An 18,779-nucleotide genomic window follows, 5' to 3' on the forward strand; every position below is an offset into this window, starting at 1 on the left:
TTGGCCTCAAACACTTACTAGCTGTGTGACTGGGCAAGTCATAACCTCTGACTACCTCAGTTTCCTTAACTGTAAAATGGGGGTAATAATAGCATCTACTTCACAGACTTATTGTGAGGACTGAATAAGAGAATATTTATAAAGAGTTTAGCACAGTGCTTGGCACAGAGTAGGTGCTTCTTAAATGGTGTGGGTTTTTTTTTACTTCTTTTTGTATTTATTTTAGGTTTGTTCATTTACCCTCTAATTCTTTTAAAATACATATGCCTTATAGGTTATTCCCCAATTGATAAATGGTCAAAGAATATGAACAGGTATTTTTATACAAAGAAATCAAAGTTATCTATAATATATGAAAAATGCTCTAAATCACTATTGATCAGAGAAATGCAACTCTGATGTACCACCTCATACCTATTAGAATGGCTAATGTGACAAAAAAGGGAAATGTTGGATGTTGGAGGGGATGTGAGCAAACTGGGATGCTAATCCACTCTTGGTAGAGTTGTAAACTGATCCAACCATTCTGGAGAGCAATTTGTAACGACGCCCAAATGGCTATAAAACTGTGTATTCCCTTTGATCCAGCAATACTACTGCTAGCTTTATATCCCAAAGACATCCCAAAAAAGGGGGGGGGGGAAGACATACAAAAATGTGGAAACAGCTCTTTTTGTGATGGCAAAGAATTGGAAATCAAATGGATTCCCATCAATTGAGGAATGGCTAAACAAGTTGTAGTATATAATTATAATGGAGTTGTTATTGTTGCTGTTTGTCCTTCATTCTTTTTTTCCATATAAATATTTTATTATTTTCCAGTTACATTTAGAGATAGTTTTCAACATTTGTTTTTGTAAGATTTCTAGTTTCAAATTTTTCTCCCTCCCTCCTCTCCCCTCCCTCTCCCCTCTCCAAGACAGCAAGTAATCTGATATAGGTTATATATGTACAATCACACTAAAAATATTTCTTCAGTAGTCATGTTATGAGAGAAGAATCAGAGCAAAAGGGAAAAACCTCAAAAAAGCAAAACAACAACAACAAAAAACAATAGAAATAGTATTGTTCGATCTGCATCTAGATTCCATAGTTTGTTTGGGTGGTTTTTTTTTCTGGATTTGGAGAGCATTTACCATCATGAGTCCTTTGGAACTATCTTGGACCATTGTATTGGTTAGAAGAATCAAGTCTATCACAGTTGATCAACACACAATGTTGTTGATACTGTGTACAATGTTCTCCTGGTTCTGCTCATCTCATTCATCATCAGTTCATGCAAGTCCTTCCAGGTTTCTCTGAAGTCCACCTGCTCATCATTTCTTACAGCACAATAGTATTACATTACATTCATATACCACAACTTGTTCAGCCATTCCCCAATTGATGGGCAACCCCTCGATTTCCAATTCCTTGCCACCACAAAAAGAGCAGCTATAAATATCTTTGTATATATGGGCACTTTTCCCTTTTTTATGATCTCTTTGGGGAAAAGACCTAATAGTGGTATTGCTGGGTCAAAGGGTATGCAGAGCTTTATAGCTACTCTCCAGAATTGTCCTTCATTCTTTTTTTTTTTTTTCTCTTTTCCATTCCCCTTTATTTCATAAAGTTACAAGTTACATACACACACACACACACACACACACACACACACAAAGGGCAGAAGGACGCAGAGACAGAGTGTGTGTGTGTGTGTGTGTGTGTGTATACACACATGTGCATACATGGGCGCTTGGGGGCATAGGATTAGAAGACAAGAGGGAAGAGGACCCAATACCCACCCCTTACCCAGCCAATAGGGAGAGGGCATAGCCCCAAACATGGGACTTCTAGGTGGAGGTGAGAAAGGGTCCAATGGCCACTGACAGACCTTTGGGGGGAAAAGGAGGAATTTTGCCCCCAGAACTTATCCTAAGGGACCTTGTACTTATTGGGGGTTAGAGAGGAGAAAAAAATCAAGAGAACAGGGAACAACAGAAAGAAAAAAAGTCAGTAAATTCACTATGGGAGGGCGAGATTGAGAAAGGGGGCAGGAGAATAGTGAAAGCAGTAAAGGGGGCTCCCCCTAAGGCTCCCTAAGCTTGAAGGGGCCAGCTCACCTCTATTTAATATTAAACTGGGGAAAGGGAGTTATTCCAAGGAGTGATTCCTCTGCCCCTCACAGCCTGTACCTAGAGGGTAGAGGGAGAGAAAGCTTGTCATATAGAAAGGGGAAAAACAGAAGCTGGGATGATGAGGGTCTTGGTGGTTGTGGTCAATTCTCCAAGTTAGGAGAATTTCTTTCCTTTCCTAGACCAGCTGAGACCTGTGTCACCAAAACAGGCTCTAAGAGGTTCTTTATCCCACTCTCATAATCTAAAATATTAGGAACAAGTGGGTTTCCTCCAAATGCCAGAGGAATGACTGAGGGACTTCATCCCTTACCTGTGATCCCTTTCCCACCAACACTTATGAGAGGACCTGGGTGGGTGGGTGGGGTCCTCACCAGTCATAGCGTCGTGACTGTCGGGAGGGGGAATCCTCAGGGCCCTGTATAGCCAGCCGAGGGGGTCCCTCTGCCCTTCTACCCCCACCCGCCCCAGCAGCCTCATGCCGACAAAATTCCAGGGGGCGCTGTGGCCGGTATCGGGATGTCTCTCTCCTCCACTCATTGTCAAACGCTTCCGCATCACTCTCATCCAAATTGATGTAGTCCTGCCGTTCTTCCTGGTCCCCAGTTCGGTGATTTTGAGAACGCTGGAGGATGTGTGCCCTGTCTCGGATATGATGCCCAATGGACATCTGCTCTAGCCCACTGTCAGAGTCCCTCACTGTTCTTCTTGTCTTCCGGATCCCACCTGGTGCTGAGCGCATCTCAGATGTTTCTTGGTAGACCTTGGGAGCGCCATCACCCAGGTTGGAGTAAGAGATGACAGTGGAGGATGAAAAGGTCTGACAGTTGGCTCCAGTTGTCATGTGCTCCACATTTCCGATCATATCATTCATCATCCCAAACATGTCCATGAAGCCACCTGTCATTCCCAGCATCCCAAAAGGTGAGACAGCCCCAGCCTGCATCCTTCGACTAGCAGGTCGAGCCCCTGGCATGCTCCCATCTGTGATGCTAAGGAAAGGACTGTAGCCAAAGCCCCCTGACAGCATCCTGCTCCTATGTTGTAGGTGAATAGCAAAAGGGTCCATGAGGAACATGGGATCCTCAGGCTCTCCGTCCCTCATGAACCGGAACATCCTGCTCTCAGCTTCCGGGAGTTCTAGGGCGCCGAGGGACCCAAAGCTCAGGCGCCCATCCGGCCGAGCCCGATCTCGTGCGTGGCGTAGGCCCGCGGAGTCGCGGCCTCCGTCCTTCATTCTTGAAGAGGAGCATGACATTGGGGAGGTAATGCCATGACTTGCAATGAATTGGATTTAAGTGAGGAAGGGCTGTGCAAAGTCAACAACCTCCCTTTCTCCTCCAGAGCCGTCTGGGTCCAATGGCAAGATATTTAACAGGACAACTATGGCCCTGGATATTATAATGGAATATTATTATGCTATAAAAAATGAGGAGTAGGATGATTTTTAAAAATCATAGCAAGACTTACATGAACTGATATGGAGTGGTGAACAGAACCAGGAGAACATACACAGTAACAGCAATATTGTTCAGTGAAGAACTGTGAATGACTTAGCTATTCTCTGCAATACAATGATCCAAGACAATCCCAAAGGACTAATGATGAAGCATACTATCCACCTCCAGAGAAAGAACTGATATTGATTGAACATAGACTGAGGCGTGCTTTTTTCACTTTCTTTTTTTTTCCCTTTTATTTGAGTCTTTTACATAAAATGGGTAATATGGAAATGTTTTACATGATTGTTCATGTATAACCTGTATCTGATTGCTTACCACCTCAGGGAGGGGAAAGGGAAGGATAGCATTTGGAACTCAAACCTTTAAATATAAATGTTTAAAAGAAAAAAAAAAGGGGGCAGCTAGATGGCGCAGTGGATAGAGCACTGGCCCTGGATTCAGGAGGACCTGAGTTCAAATCCGGCCTCAGACGCTTAACACTTACTAGCTGTGTGACCCTGGGCAAGTCACTTAACCCCAATTGCCTTACTAAAAAAAAAAAAAAGAAAAGAAAAAAACAACCATTGCCTTACTCTTTGGTGAGGACAAAATTTTTTTTAAAATACATATTCAGTTTATGAATCCTTTCTTTTCCTATTTTGTTAATGTATGATTATAGACATGATTCTTCTCTCAAGGACTACTTTAGCTGTACCCCAGAAATTTTAGTATGTTGCTTCATTGTTAGTGGTTGCTTTCAAATAATTATCATTGCTTCTATCATTTGTTCTTTGACCCACTCATTATTCAGGATTCTAGTATTGTCTCCATTTGTCATCTATTTTTGATCCTGTATTGATTAATATTTTTACTGTGTTATAGTCTGTAAGGAAAGTATTTACTATTTCTGCCTCTTTTTTGCAATATCTGTGTCCTAATAGTCAATATTTTTTAAATTCAATGTAATCCTGAGATATATGCATATTCTTTCACAGTCCCATTTAGAAGACACGATGAGTATTATAGTTCTAGTTTCTCCAGCAATTCTTTCAGTTCCCCTTTGTTTATCTGTTACACTTATCCAAAACTAAGAGAGGGACATTGAAATCTCTTAATACTATTGTGTTATTGTCTTTGTCTTCTTTTTATGTGTACATAATGAGGGTCATCCTCTGGAGAATGCTGACGGGTACTCTTCCTAGTTCTGACTGACCATATGTGCTGGTTCAGTATATTGAAGATGATCTGACTACTAGTGTGACTCAGCACTGAAAGCACATGAGTTCTGTGAAATGATAAAACAATCTTCTCCCTGGGCCAGAAGATCTGATTTCTCAATGGTCCTTTAAAAAATAAGTAGTTCAGCTAACAATTCCTTTATGAATGTAGATGCTAAAACATTTGGGATATATAAGTTTAATGTTGATATTGGTTTGTTGTCTGGTGGTGCTTTTTTTTGCATAAGACAGATTCCTTGTTTATCGTTTTAGTTTTTGAATATTTGTTTTTGCTTTGTCTAATAGCCCGATCACAACTCTTGCTTTTTTGAATTCACTTGATGCATAGTATGGGGGAAATACTTCATAATTTATTAATATTATTTTAAGCTAATTTTATGTGACTAGATATCATTTAAAACTACTGACCTCAGAAGCAGTTAGGTGGTGCAGTGGATAAAGCACTGGCCCTGGATTCAGGAGGACCTGAGTTCAAATTTGACCTCAGACACTTTACACTTACTAGCTGTTTGACCTGGGCAAGTCACTTAACCCTCATTACCCTGCAAAAAAATATATTAAAAAAAAAATTAAACCCACTGACCTCAGAAACCTTCCAAGGACCCAGAGACTGCTGAAAAGAATGCTTAGATCCCATCTAGGTATTGTCTTGGGTTCACCCAAGAGACTTGTATTTTGGCTTTGCCCAAGTTTCACTGAACGTTTATATTTTCCTGTTAATGTATATCTCAAGTACCCTTGTTTGAACTCTATATAATGTGAGATTTAACAGAGATTCAAAGGGGAGCCGCAACCTTTTTTTTAGCTCTCTCCTCTACCAAATGACGTAATAAAATTCTTCCTAAAAACCTTTTCAGGTTTGGGGGTTTGTTCTCAATTAAAATAGTAAACTTTTTTTATCCCCTCATTTTTATTTTGAGTACATCTTCATTTGGGATGGTGGTGGAGGCAATCAGGTCAAGTAACTTGCCTAGAGTCACATAGCTCTTAAGTGTCTAAGTCGGGATTTGAACTAAAGTCCTGTTGAATCCAGGGCTAGTGCTCTACCCACTGTACCACCTAGCTGTCCCTATGTCTCCATTTTAAAAATATGTTTTTTATATCTGTTACCTTAATATTAAAGGTCATACTATCAAAAAATTGGAAGAGAGCAGATGAAAGTATCTCTCACAGTTATGGACAGGAGATTCATTCTTAATTAAACAAGAGATAGAGGCAATCATAAAAGCTAAAATAGATAACTGATCACCTGATACTAAAATGTCTCTGCACAGACAAAACTAACCCACATAGTATAAGGGAAGTGATTGAATAGGAAAAAAACCTTTATATCAATTACATGAAAGAATCTTCTAAATCACTAATAAGAGAAACACAAATTAAAACAACCCTGTTGTTTCACTTCACACCCTGAAAATTGGTAAAGATGGCAAGAATTAACAATTGTCAATGTTGGAGGGGTTTTAGAATGACAGGCACTCCAATTATATTGTTGATGGAGCTGTAAAATGGTACAACCATTTTAGAAAGGAATTTGGAATTATGCAAAAAATATGACTAAAATTTCCATATCCTTTAAAGCAGAAACTCCATATTTGGGCTTATTTTGCCAGGAAGCCATTTGACAAGAAGATATAAATAGATAGACAGATAGATAGATGAATGGATGGATGGATGGATGGATATACACACATATGTTTGTATATGTATATATGTGTGTGCATATACATATGCATATATATGAACACTTTTGTGATAGCAAAGAAATGGAAACAAAGTAGATACCTATCAATTGGGGAATGGCTAAACAAATTATGGCACATTAATGCAATGGAGTATTATTGTTGTATAAGGAATTATGTGTGTGATTAATTCAGAAAAGCATGTAAAGATGTCGCTTATATTTGAAGATCTTTCTCCTGGTGCAAGGCTAAATTTGTTGCTTGTCAATGGAATTATTAAATTTACCCACTATGCATCTTGGAGTTTTCAGTCTCAAACTTTTGTCTAGAGTGGATCTATGGATTCTTTCAAATAGCACTTTTTTCACTGTTAAAAAGTTCTGGGAAGTTTTCTTGTATTATATCTTGCATTATAGTGTTCAGGTTTTTTTTTTTTCCTTTTTGCATTCTTCTGAGAAACCTATAATGCTTAGTGTTTTGTTTCCATAGAAATCTTGCTTTTTGCTTCTCTTCTTCCAAATTATCCTTCATTTCCATGTATTTTCATTCCCAGTTATTTTCTCCTTTGTTTCTTTGGTACAACTTGCCACCATGAATTCAAATTTTTCTATTTTGCCAATTATTTTAGGTGTGCAAGTCATAAATTCTGCTTTCAGAGTTCTTATTTCTCTTTTAAATCATTCACAAACATCCTATTCTGGTTCTGTGCTGTATGGTAATTCACAGAGTCATCAGTCTAATGAAGTATTGATTGTTTCCCATACCAAAAAAAAAAATGCTAAAAGACACCAAATCTCAAAGAGAATATGGACAGAATGACTTAAAACTGAATTCAAGATTGTCCATTTTTATACTTTACATTTTAACTCACTTCTGTTTGTGAAAACATATATGTTCATAACTGTCACCTGTGGAAAACAGTGAGAAATTCATGGAACAGATCAGAAAGCAGTTAGGAAAACACAGCATCAGTTTATTGTCCTAAGAGCAGTGGGCATGTACATGTGGGTACTCTTTCCAAAGAAGAAGCTCAAAACTCCTTTGTAAGTGAAAGTATTTAAACTTTCTTTGCTCACTGGTTACAGACCTTAGTTCTCCAAGTGTTAGGTCTTTATTGGGAAATCAATCAGATCCAGATTGATTAACTTTTGGTTCTCCTGGCTCATTAGTACAGGATGTTATGAGTTCCATTACCATGATACAAATCAGTTTGACAGTTTAACTTAAAAGTAAACAATATGACAAGAGTCATATTCAAAAGGGGCTGTCACTGATAAGGATACCCAGATGTTATTACAAGTATTGGGGAGGAAAGTAGGATGGCTCCAGCAAATGAAGGTGTTCATTAGGGAGCCATAAAATCCATGAATTATCCTGGGAAAAGAAGTCACAGTAGATGGGAACTTATCTGCTAGCTATAAACTCCCAGACATTTGGAGAGGCAAATGGTATGCAACACCCCAAGTAACTGTGGAATTTGATTGACACTCACTTGTATATTGTTTAGGTTCAATTGGAGTTCAGTTGGAGGGCATTTTGATCTCATTAATTCAAGGTTTCATAATATTCTTTTGGACAATAAGGCAGTTCCATCAAATCCAGGTGGTTTACATATTCATCAACCATCTCATTTGTATCTATGTTATTAAATTTTGCATAACATGCTCCATCTCCTTCAAAGTCCATGTCTTCTGACAAGCAAGGCCAGGGGTTTGGCCTCCTCCTTTTGCCAGTGGTTGTCTTTTATGATGCAGAAACTTCTTTTATCGATAACCATCTTCACTCTTTGTACCCAGAACCACTGGGACTCTCAAACTCATAAGGCTGCCAATGTTTGTTCACCTACTCAGGAGGGGCAGCTAGGTGGTACAGTGGATAGAGCACTGGCCCTGAAGTTGGGAGGATCTGAGTTCACATCTCAGCTCAGACACTTAATAGCTGTGTGACCCTGGGCAAGTCACTTAACCCCAATTGCCTTAAACACCCAAGGCCTTCTCCAGTCATCCTGATATCTATCTTGCCACTGGACCCAGGTGGCTCTGGAGGAGAGAGTGAGGCTGGTGAATTTGCACAGCCCTGCCTCACTTAAATCCAATTCACTGCAAGTCATGACATCACCCCAATGTCATGATCCTCTTCGAGACGGAAGGACAAACCACAGCTCAGGAAAGGAAATACAAAGCAGAAAAGGCAGCCAGACACCAAGGCACAAGCTTACCTAGAGGACTCCATATTTCATGTGGAAAAGGCAGGGTGGTGGAAGAAAAGAATATTTACTACCTATTCCCTTATCCTCTCACTGGAAATCTAAAGAGATAACTACTTGCCGTATGGAGTCAAAGCAAGAACAAGAACTAAAGGCTGTCTCTTACCCCCCCCCCCGCCTTTACTCAGTGTTTTTTATTTCTGTTTAGTGACCAGTCTATTGATTTATTTGACCACTACTTGACTAGGGGTGTAATGGGTATTCAGGGAGGACTAGTATCTCTGATGTGGGAGCTTGCCACCCCCTTTTCTTTTTTTCTTTTTTTTTCTTTTTTTTTGCTGGGCAATGAGGGTTAAGTGACTTTCCCAGGGTCACACAGCTAGTAAGTGTCAAGTGTCTGAAGCTGGATTTGAACTCAGGTACTCCTGAATTCAGGGCCAGTGCTTTATCCACTGTGCCACCTAGCTGCCCCCATTGCCAACCCCTTTTCAGAGCTGCTTATCCACCTTTGGTGTCCACATGTCACCCAACGTTTACCTTGGCTCCAAGAATCTATATGTGCTACAGCCATACCCTGACAGTTTTAGTCTTGGCAGACAGGGTAAACCATGATGAGGATAACCAACAGACTTCAAACTCATTGGTGAATTAAGAGACTGTCTAGCATGTGAAGACTTCCCACAGTGGAATGAGCAGACAAGAACAATCTTTTCAAACAGCCACAAAGGTGGCTGAAGCAGGTGCTATGGAGAGCTGAGTGCTTGGGCAGACATTGAAGGCCACCCACTGCACCCAGGGCCATGACCAATCATCTTGATTTTTGTCTTGCCACTGAACTTCAAAGACTCAGGAATAAAGAATGAGGCTAAAAAAAAAAAAAAGAAAGAAAAAGAAAAAGTAGGGGCAGCTAGGTAGCATAGTGGATAGACCACCGGCCCTGGAGTCAGGAGGACCTGAGTTCAAATCCAGGTTCAGACACTTTACACTTACTAGTTGTGTGACCCTGGGCAAGACACTTAACCCCAATTGCCTCACCAAAAAAAAAAAAAAAAAAGAATGAGGCTGACTGCTTTCTGCAGCTTCCCAAGTCCAATTCACAGGCAAGTCAAGACATCCATCACACTGTGTCATTGATTGCCTAGGGAAAAAACAACAACAAAGAACAAACAAGAAGTCCAAAAGGACTCATTGTTTATATTTTGATAGCTTAGAATGATTGTAAATAGGAATTGTGTTCTACCAACAGCCTAGTTTATATTTTGTATTTGTAAGAACAATTTTAATGAGAAACTTGGAGGAGTTTTCCTAGACTGATTTATGGTCACCTTCTGTCTAAATTCTTACCTAGTCCTAGGCTAATGATTGTGTATTGCCTTGGGCAAGCAAATTGAGGCCTGGGAAAAGTCTCTGATGTAGGAAAAAGGTTTTGACATTTTTTTTTCCTGTGGGCAATTTTGTTTCAAAATTGAATTTTATCTTCCTCTTCTAGGAAACTTTTTTGCTTGCATTTTTTCTTCTTAAGAAGTGAAACTTATTTTTAGAGTCACGAGTTAATTTCTTCTGGCATTTAAAAAATGTAATTTTTACTTTGTTTATTGTTTTTATTAGAGTTATAATAGGCCTTTCTTGGTTTGGCTACGTCCTACTAATATGTAATTGTTGCATTTATTAATATGTTGCCTTTCTTAAAAATCTGAATGCTACTGAATGTATAATTGCTTGCTGTATGTTGATACATGAAAAAATCATGAGTACTGTGTTAAAAAGAAAATTCTTTGATCAGGCTTTAGCCCTAATTAACAAGGCGGAACTCAGGAAAAGGGGGAATTGAAAGGAATTTACTTTACATTTGTAAATTGCATATCAGGAATAGATCTAGTCCTTAAGGATGAGGATATTTTAAGGATACAGGTCATAAAAGCGAAAGGATTCAGATGCCATTAATGTTAAGGGAAGTGAGAAAACTCAGGAAGTTTTTTTATTTCTGTCTAAGAATTTTGACCATGGAGATATGCCTGAGGAGCTGATAGTGATGTAGGAGGCAAAAAAGGGGTTAATAGAAGAACCTAAGACCCAAGCTCTAGTACAGATATCAGCTCTAAAAGGGAGTCAGATCCCAGTTAATGAATAACTTATGTTAGGTTCTCATACCCGTAGTGATCAACATCCATAACGGACCAGAACAGGTCAGGTCAAAATAACAATAAAGGAAAAAGACAACCTATAGAAATTCTAATGAAAAATGATTCTATTTTGAAACTAGCCATGGGATTCAGAAAGAGACATGTGCAGAAAAGGCCAGATTTGTCCCCAGATTCACCTTATGACATGTAAACCTCCAAAACACACCTCCACTGAAAAAGGTACCCACCTTGGAGGTTGGCTTAGAACCCCAGGAATTCCAAATTAGGAGAAACCCTCCCCTGTAACACCCCTAGGTGGAGAATATTAGAATGAGTAGGACAGGCCCTCCCCTGTACCTCCCCAAGGTAGAGATTATTATAATGAGACTGATAATCAATTTATCTATATTATAAATATAACTATCTTTTCTTTCACTATTCGAGAGATTCCTTTCCAATATTCTGGTTCTCTCCCTGTGGTCACCCACAGTATTGCAATAAAACTTGGGAAACTGAGTCACTGAGTCTTGTAATTCTTTTGTCATGACTCACAATCAATTTGACCCCAAATTCCAGTCCACATCAATAGCAGGAAGTTATTACTGGGAATATCAGACTCTTCCATCCTCTGAGGATGAAGAACTGCTTAAAGAAATAGGAGGCCTTCTAATCAAAGGAGGCCCTCCTACAGAGAGACCAAATGTTACAATTATACCCAGGAACTCCACTCCATCTATGGTTAAGGTGGAAGTCAGACCCTCTTAGGTATACAATTACCATAGGCCCCAAATTGGCATTTTTCTCTGGATATGAAGCAATCATCATGAAAGAAATTCTTTTTCTATTATATTAACAACCAATTATCAAATTAGGATCCAGGCTTTTTTCCTTTATTTCTTCATTTAGGGCCCAGCCCCTATAGAAGGTCAGTCAGTCTCTGAAAGACATGACTAATTGATGAGATTGCCCTAATCCTATCTCCAGGAATGAGCTCCTCTATCTTGCCACCCCACCCCACCCAAACAGAAGACCTTAATTCTGTTTAGAGTGTAAACAGAATCTAGTCTGGGTGAGTTCTCGTCCCAGGGAGAATAGCCACTGTCCTTGTACCCCTCCATTGCAATTAGGGTAACCCAGCTCATGAAGGAGAAAACCAATCAGAATGGTATAGATGGAGATGGATTCCTCTGTCCAGATTGCTGGAGGTGATTGAGTCTCATGATCAAGCCATGCTTTCCTAGCCTACCTCCTCATTCAATGTCCACCAATCAGGGTTGATTTTCACTTGTCAGGGGCATTTCCTTTCAAAAGAAACTATTTGAGGCTTTCAGACTCTCCATGTTTTTGTCTTTGGTTTTCAAAGAGAAACCATTGACCATCAATATATTGATTATTAGCTAGCTTAATTAGTAAATTGATTAATTACTCAGAAACTTTCTCTCAGGTTTTTCCTTCATAACAATTATCTAAATTATTTAGTAATGGTTAAAAAATAGAGGGGTAGAACAGTGAAACACAATAGGTAAGCAAACGCCAGAAGGAATCGAACAAAGTAGTTCACTGTTCAGTAAACCCAAGAACAAACTGCAGTGGGGGAAGGAATCTTTATTCCATAAAGTCATTTTGGGGGAAAAGTTATTTGGCAGACAATAGTTTTAGACCAGAGTCTCACTTCTTATAACACAATGAGTTGCAAATGGATACCTAACCTAAAGGTAAAAAGTCATATCGTAAAAATATTAGAGAAGGGAAGAAGGTACTTTCACAGCTGTGATTAGGAGGAAAATTCTTTCCCCCCCCACCATTTCCTAGGTTTTATTCAAAGCTTTCTATAAACTTACTTTTTCTTCTACTCCTTCTCACTCTTTTGTGAGTCATACTGCTATAATATTATATAGAAGAAAGATGGAAGATTATAAGTAGTATCTAGGAATATGCTTCTGAATGTTTAACACTTGTTTGGCCTGATAGACTTTTAAGTTTAATTTATATTATTAACATTTTTTCCCCAACACTTTCTTTTTTTAAATGTTTTCAGTCAATAGTATTTTATTTTTTCCCAGTTACATGTAAAGATAGTTTTCAATATTTGTTTTGTTTTGTTTTGTGGGGCAATGAGGGTTAAGCGACTTGCCCAGAGTCACACAGCTAGTAAATGTCAAGTGTCTGAGGCTGGATTTGAACTCAGGTCCTCCTGAATCCAAGACCAGTGCTATATCCATTGTACCACCTAGCTGCCCTAACATTTGTTTTGTTTTGTTGTTGTTGTTGTTGTTGTTGTTGTTGTTTTGTTTTTTAATGAGGCAGTTGGGGTTAAGTGACTTGCCCAGGGTCACACAGCTAGTAAGTGTTAAGTGTCTGGGGCCGAATTTGAACTCAGGTACTCCTGACTCCAGGGCTGGTGCTCTATCCACTGCGCCATCTAGCTGCCCAACATTTGTTTTTATAACATTTTGAGTTCCAAATTTTTCTCCCTCCTTCCCTTCCCTCCCCCTCCCCAAGACAGAAAGAAATCTGATATAGGTTATATATATACAATCACATTAAGCATATTTCCCCATCAATCATGTTGTGAAAGAAGAACCAAAACAAAAGGGGAAAAGCTGAAAAAAGGAAAAAAACACAAAAAAGTAGAAATTGTATGGTTCAATCTGAATTCAGATTCCATAGTTCTTTTTGCTGGATGTGGAGAGCATTTTCTATCATGAGTCCTCTGGAATTGTCTTGAATCATTGTATTGCTAAGAAGAGCTAAGTCTATCTATCACAGTTGATCATCACACAATATTGCTATTACTGTGTACAATGTTTCTCTTGGTTATGCTCACTTCACTCAGCATCAGTCCACTTAAGTCTTTCAAGGTTTTTTTGAAATCTGCCTGCTCATCATATCTTATCATATCACAATAGTATTCCATTACATTTATATACCATAACTTGTTCAATCATTCTCCTGCTGATGGGCATCCCCTCAATTTCCAATTCTTTGCCACAACAAAGAAAGCTTCTATAAATATTTTTGTATATGTGGGTCCTTTTCCCTTTTTTATGGTATCTTTGGGATACAGACCTAGTAGTGGTATTACTAGGTCAAAGGGTATGCACAGCCCCATAGTCCTTTGGGCATAGTTCCAAATTGTTCTAGGAGGAAACTTCTTAACCAAGTAAGTATGGGATACAACTAATCATAATAGATGAAACATCCAATATTGATTTCATAAAACTAAAAAAGCTTTTGCACAAATAAAATAATTTGTTAGAATATGAAGAAAAATCATAGTGAGAAGTTTTGTACTAAATATCTAAGACATATAGAATTGACACAAATATATAAGACCAAGAACCCAGTATAAGTTGTCAAATATTATGAATAAACATTTTTCAAAATAAGAATTATTTTTACAGTGTTTTATTATTGTATAAATTGTTCTTACTCTACACATTTTTCTTTATCAGTCTTCAAGATTGTTTCTTTTCTTTTTTTTTTTTGTGGGGCAATGGGGGTTAAGTGACTTTCCCAGGGTCACACAAGCTAGTAAGTGTCAAGTGTCTGAGGCCGGATTTGAATCGAGGTACTCCTGAATCCAGGGCTGGTTCTTTATCCACTGCGCCACTTAACCACCCGAGATTGTTTCTTTTTAAAATATTGACATTATAAATTGTTTTTCTGATTCTTTTCACTTCACTCTATATTAGGTTGTAAGTTTTTTCACATCTCTTTGAAATGATCTATTTCCTCATTTTTTACAACAAAACAGAATTCTATTGCATTCATATACCACAATTTGTTCAGCCATTTCCCAATTGATGGACATTTGCTTAGTTTCCATTTTTGTCACTATAAAAAGAACTTCTATAAATATTTTTGTGGGACATTTTCCTCTTTCTTTTGATATCTTTTTGGGTATATATTTAACAACAGCATAGCTAGGTCAAAGGGTATGAACTATTCAGAAACTTTTGAGGCATAATTCCAAATTGCTTTCCAGAATGTTAGGACCAATTCTTTGAAAGCAGTAAGAATTCTTTTTGTTTGTTTGTTTTTTTGTTTTTTTGGGTTTTTTTGCGGGGCAATGAGGGTTAAGTGATTTGCCCAGGGTCACACAGCTAGTAAGTGTCAAGTGTCTGAGCCCGGATTTGAACTCAGGTTCTCCTAAATCCAGGACTGGTGCTCTATTCACTGAGCCACCTAGCTGCCCCCAGCAGTAAGAATTCTAACCTACAGGATGACTATCCATGATTCCAGAGGATCACTGGTGAACATAAATGCTATTTATCTCCTAATAGAGGTGACAGATTCAGGGTATAGAATAAGATTTTTTTTTTAACATGACCAATGAGGGAATTTTTTTTGCTTGATTATGCATATTTATTACAAGGAATTTGTTTCTACTACCATCATCATCTAACCCATGGGGTAGGGCTCTGGGAAGAAGAGAAAATAGATTTCTATTAACTAAAAAGATAAAATTCAATTAAAAATAAGGACTATATACTATATGCAACTACATGAAAACTATCCCAAATAATTAATCATAAGAGAAATGAAGATGAAGCAATTCTGAGGTTTTACCTCACAAATGTAAAAAATTATAAAAGACAGAAACCTCAATGTTGGAGAGGCCAGAGAAAATCAAATATATTAGTATAGCTTTGGCTGAACTGTGGATTTGTCTGACCTTTCTGAAAAATAATTTGGAATTATGTGAGAAAAGTAATCAAATTGTTTATATTTTTTGATCCAGAGATCCCAGGAAGTCAAAGACAAAAACAAACATCTCATATCTACCAAAATATTCCAAGTAGCACTTTTGGTGGTAGTGAAAAACTGGAAACACAGTAGATATTCAAGGATTGTGAAATGATTCAACAAATTACTCATTTGGATATGAGGAAATTTTTTTTAGTATAAGAAACGATTATGAGGAATTTGAAGAAATATAGGAAGACATTTATGAACTAGTGCAGAGTAAAGTTATCAGAACCAAAATATGTACAATGATTATAATAATGGAAATGGAAATAGCACTCAAAGTTAAATTTAAACTCTCTGAGGGCATAACTGTCTCATTTTTTGTATTTATATCCCTAGTGCCTTCTACACTTCCTGGAATATAATAGGAACTTAATTTACTGATTGATTTAAAAAGATAGTCAAATTCTGATTAACTTTAATGACTAATCAGATGATGAAATATACTTACCACTCAAAAGAAAGGTAAAGGACTACAAAATGTAGTATATATGCTTCTCAGTCATGTTCACATTTTGGGGTGGCTTTCCTTGCCTATTTTGCTTTTTTTTTTTAACCAGACAGAGTTGAGCCTGGTTGAGAGTATACATCAAAAAGAAAAAAATTATTTCATAAAAACAAAAGGCACCAATAACAACAAAAAAAGAAAAATCACAAAAAAATAGAAGAGGTGCCAAGAGACCAGGATGAGTTTCTAAAAGAAGGGATGTAGGGGGCAACTAGGTGGCACAGTGGATAGAGCACCGGCCCTGGAGTCAGGTGAGTTCAAATCTGGCCTCAGACACAATACTAGCTGTGTGACCCTCTGCAAGTCACTTAACCCCAATTGCCTCACTAAAAAGAAAAGAAGAAGAAGAAGAAGAAGGGATGTAGGTACTTCAGGCCTTTGCAAACTTTTAGAATATTGTTAAAGGGAAAGAACTAGCATGCAGGAAGGCATCATGAAATAAACTCTGAATTTTGAATGAGAAGACTTTCCTTCAATTCTGGTTCAGCTACTTACCATCTATATTAGCTGGGACAAATCACTTAACCTCTCTTGACCTTAGCTTTCGTACCTGCAAAATGATGGGGTTAGACTAGATGAGGTTTAATGTTCCTTCCAGTTCCAAATCCTATAATCCATGCCAAATTAGCCAATTCTTTTTCTTTTGACAGGGTTACTAAACTAGTCAATAAGAAGAATGCTCTGAGTATGTGCTTGTAAGCCAGATATAATTTTTTTTTAAAGTTGTTCAGCTAGGTGAATTTGGAACTGCTTGGCTAAATGGACACATTAAAGAATGGATGTCAGGGCAGCTTGATAAAGCACTGGCCCTGGATTCAGGAGGACCTGAGTTCAAATCCGTCCTCAGACACTTGACACTTACTAGCTGTGTGACCTTGGGCAAGTCACTTAACCTTCATTGCCCTGCAAAAAGGAAAAAAAAAAAAAGAATGGATGTCAATCTGTAGACTGTAGTAGAGGGCTTCAGAGCTCTATTCTTGGCCCTATTCTTTCAACAAATTTATGCAATGACATAGATACAGCTATAGTTGCAATTTGTCAGATTTGCTTAGATCACAAACCAAGGAGGAGCAGCTGATAATACATTAAAAGTCAAGATCCAAAAATATTTCCACAGGCCAGAGTCATGGGTTAAAACTAGAAAGAAAATTTAATAGGGATAAATGTCTAATCCTGTATTTGGGTTCAAAAAATCAATTATATGAGTACTTTTTCTTCAAAATTCAGATTAAATATCACCTTCTACATGAAGCCTTTCTTAATCTGCATTCCCCTCCAGCTCTAAATACCTTCCCCCCTCACAAAATAATTACCTGGTATTTATTTTGTATATATCTTGTATACAAAGGTGTATAGCCAGGAATGGGAGCACATTCTCGAAGGACATTTTCATTGGTCCTTCTCCTTCCCCTTAGGGAAGTTGGTCCAGTCCCTATGCACCCCAATATCTATACCTATATGTGTATATATCTGTGCACAGTATAAAGACATACATATGTATATATTATATATATGTATATATATGCATATATACATGTATATGTGTGTGTGCACCTGTTGTCTCCCCCATTAGAATGTGGAATTTCTTTAGAGAAAGGGCTTTCATTTTTGTCTTTTTATACCCAGTATCTAGCATGATGCCTGGCACATAGTAGGCATTTAATAAGTGCTTATCAATTGTTTGATTGGTTGGCATAAGGATTGGCATAAGGAAGGCATGGCTAGAAATCAGAGCATATGGGGAAAAAACTAAGGGTTTTAAGTGCTTGGTTAAGTTCAATATGAGTAAACACAGCTATGTAGCAGACAAAAAAAGCTAATGAGATCATAGGCTGCATTAGTAGAATTATCATGTGCAGAGTAAGGGAGGTAACTATTCCATTGTACTCTGTCCTTTTCTAGTGCCCTCTATCCAATTCTGGACACTGCATTTTTACAAAGGATCTCAAATAGTGAGAGCATAGGCAGAGAAGGATAAATAGGATGGTCAGGGGTTTAGAAACCATTCCATATTAGGATCAGTTGAAAGACCTGGAGAAAACAGCTTAAGGGGAACTTGCTATTTGACCCCAAAAATCTGTCTCTAAAAGAGGATGTGGATTTATTGTTCTTGACCCCAGAGGGAAGAACTAGGAAAAATGGGTGAAAGTTATAGGAAGGCAAATTTCAACACACAAGCAACTTTTCTAACGCTAAAATCTGTCCCTGAATGGAAGCTGGAATGCCTACTTTGGGAAGATTTATAAACATTTTTTTTTTTTTTGCCTAGAAATTGCCTTCAGAGCTTCAGTTAAGTTAGATTCTGGGCTCTGAATATTTCATGTTCTCTCTCCTCTCTTTCAGGGTTGGATTATCCCCCACAGCAACTGAACTGGGAATCTGAAGCACTTGGTGAGAGGGATGGGGAGAGTGACAGTAAATATTTTGCCCCTTTAGTACTTTGGTGCTGTGAACCTTCCTTGTTCCTCCTAGCTCTGTCATTATTATTATTAGCTTTGTTTCTACTAAGGTAAGAAGGCCAATGGGCCTATGGCTTTGACAAGGAATAATTTGGGACAAGCATGGAGAGAAAAGAAAGTTGAGAAAGGGGTCAATTTAGTGGATTATCGTCTGCTGGGTAGCCAGCCAGCTAGAAAATGTACTTAGTTCCAGGCATTCCAGCTACAAAACAAATCATCAAGGCAAGTCTTCAAGGAGTTTTCTTCCTACTGGAG

The 18,779-nt window shown here is 38.2% G+C and overlaps 1 protein-coding gene across 1 annotated transcript; it reads right to left on the reverse strand.

Annotated features, from left to right (window-relative positions):
• Nucleotides 1-2,484: 2,484 nt before the first annotated feature.
• Nucleotides 2,485-3,243, reverse strand: LOC122749986 (myeloid leukemia factor 2-like). The gene has a single exon (XM_043996615.1). It carries the CDS (start codon nt 3,229-3,231, stop codon nt 2,485-2,487), a length of 747 nt encoding a protein of 248 aa, XP_043852550.1. The 5' UTR covers nt 3,232-3,243.
• Between the last annotated feature and the right edge of the window lie 15,536 nt (nt 3,244-18,779).

The sequence above is a fragment of the Dromiciops gliroides genome, chromosome 3 (genome assembly GCF_019393635.1).
Source record: "Dromiciops gliroides isolate mDroGli1 chromosome 3, mDroGli1.pri, whole genome shotgun sequence".
NCBI classification, from domain to species: Eukaryota; Metazoa; Chordata; class Mammalia; order Microbiotheria; family Microbiotheriidae; genus Dromiciops; species Dromiciops gliroides.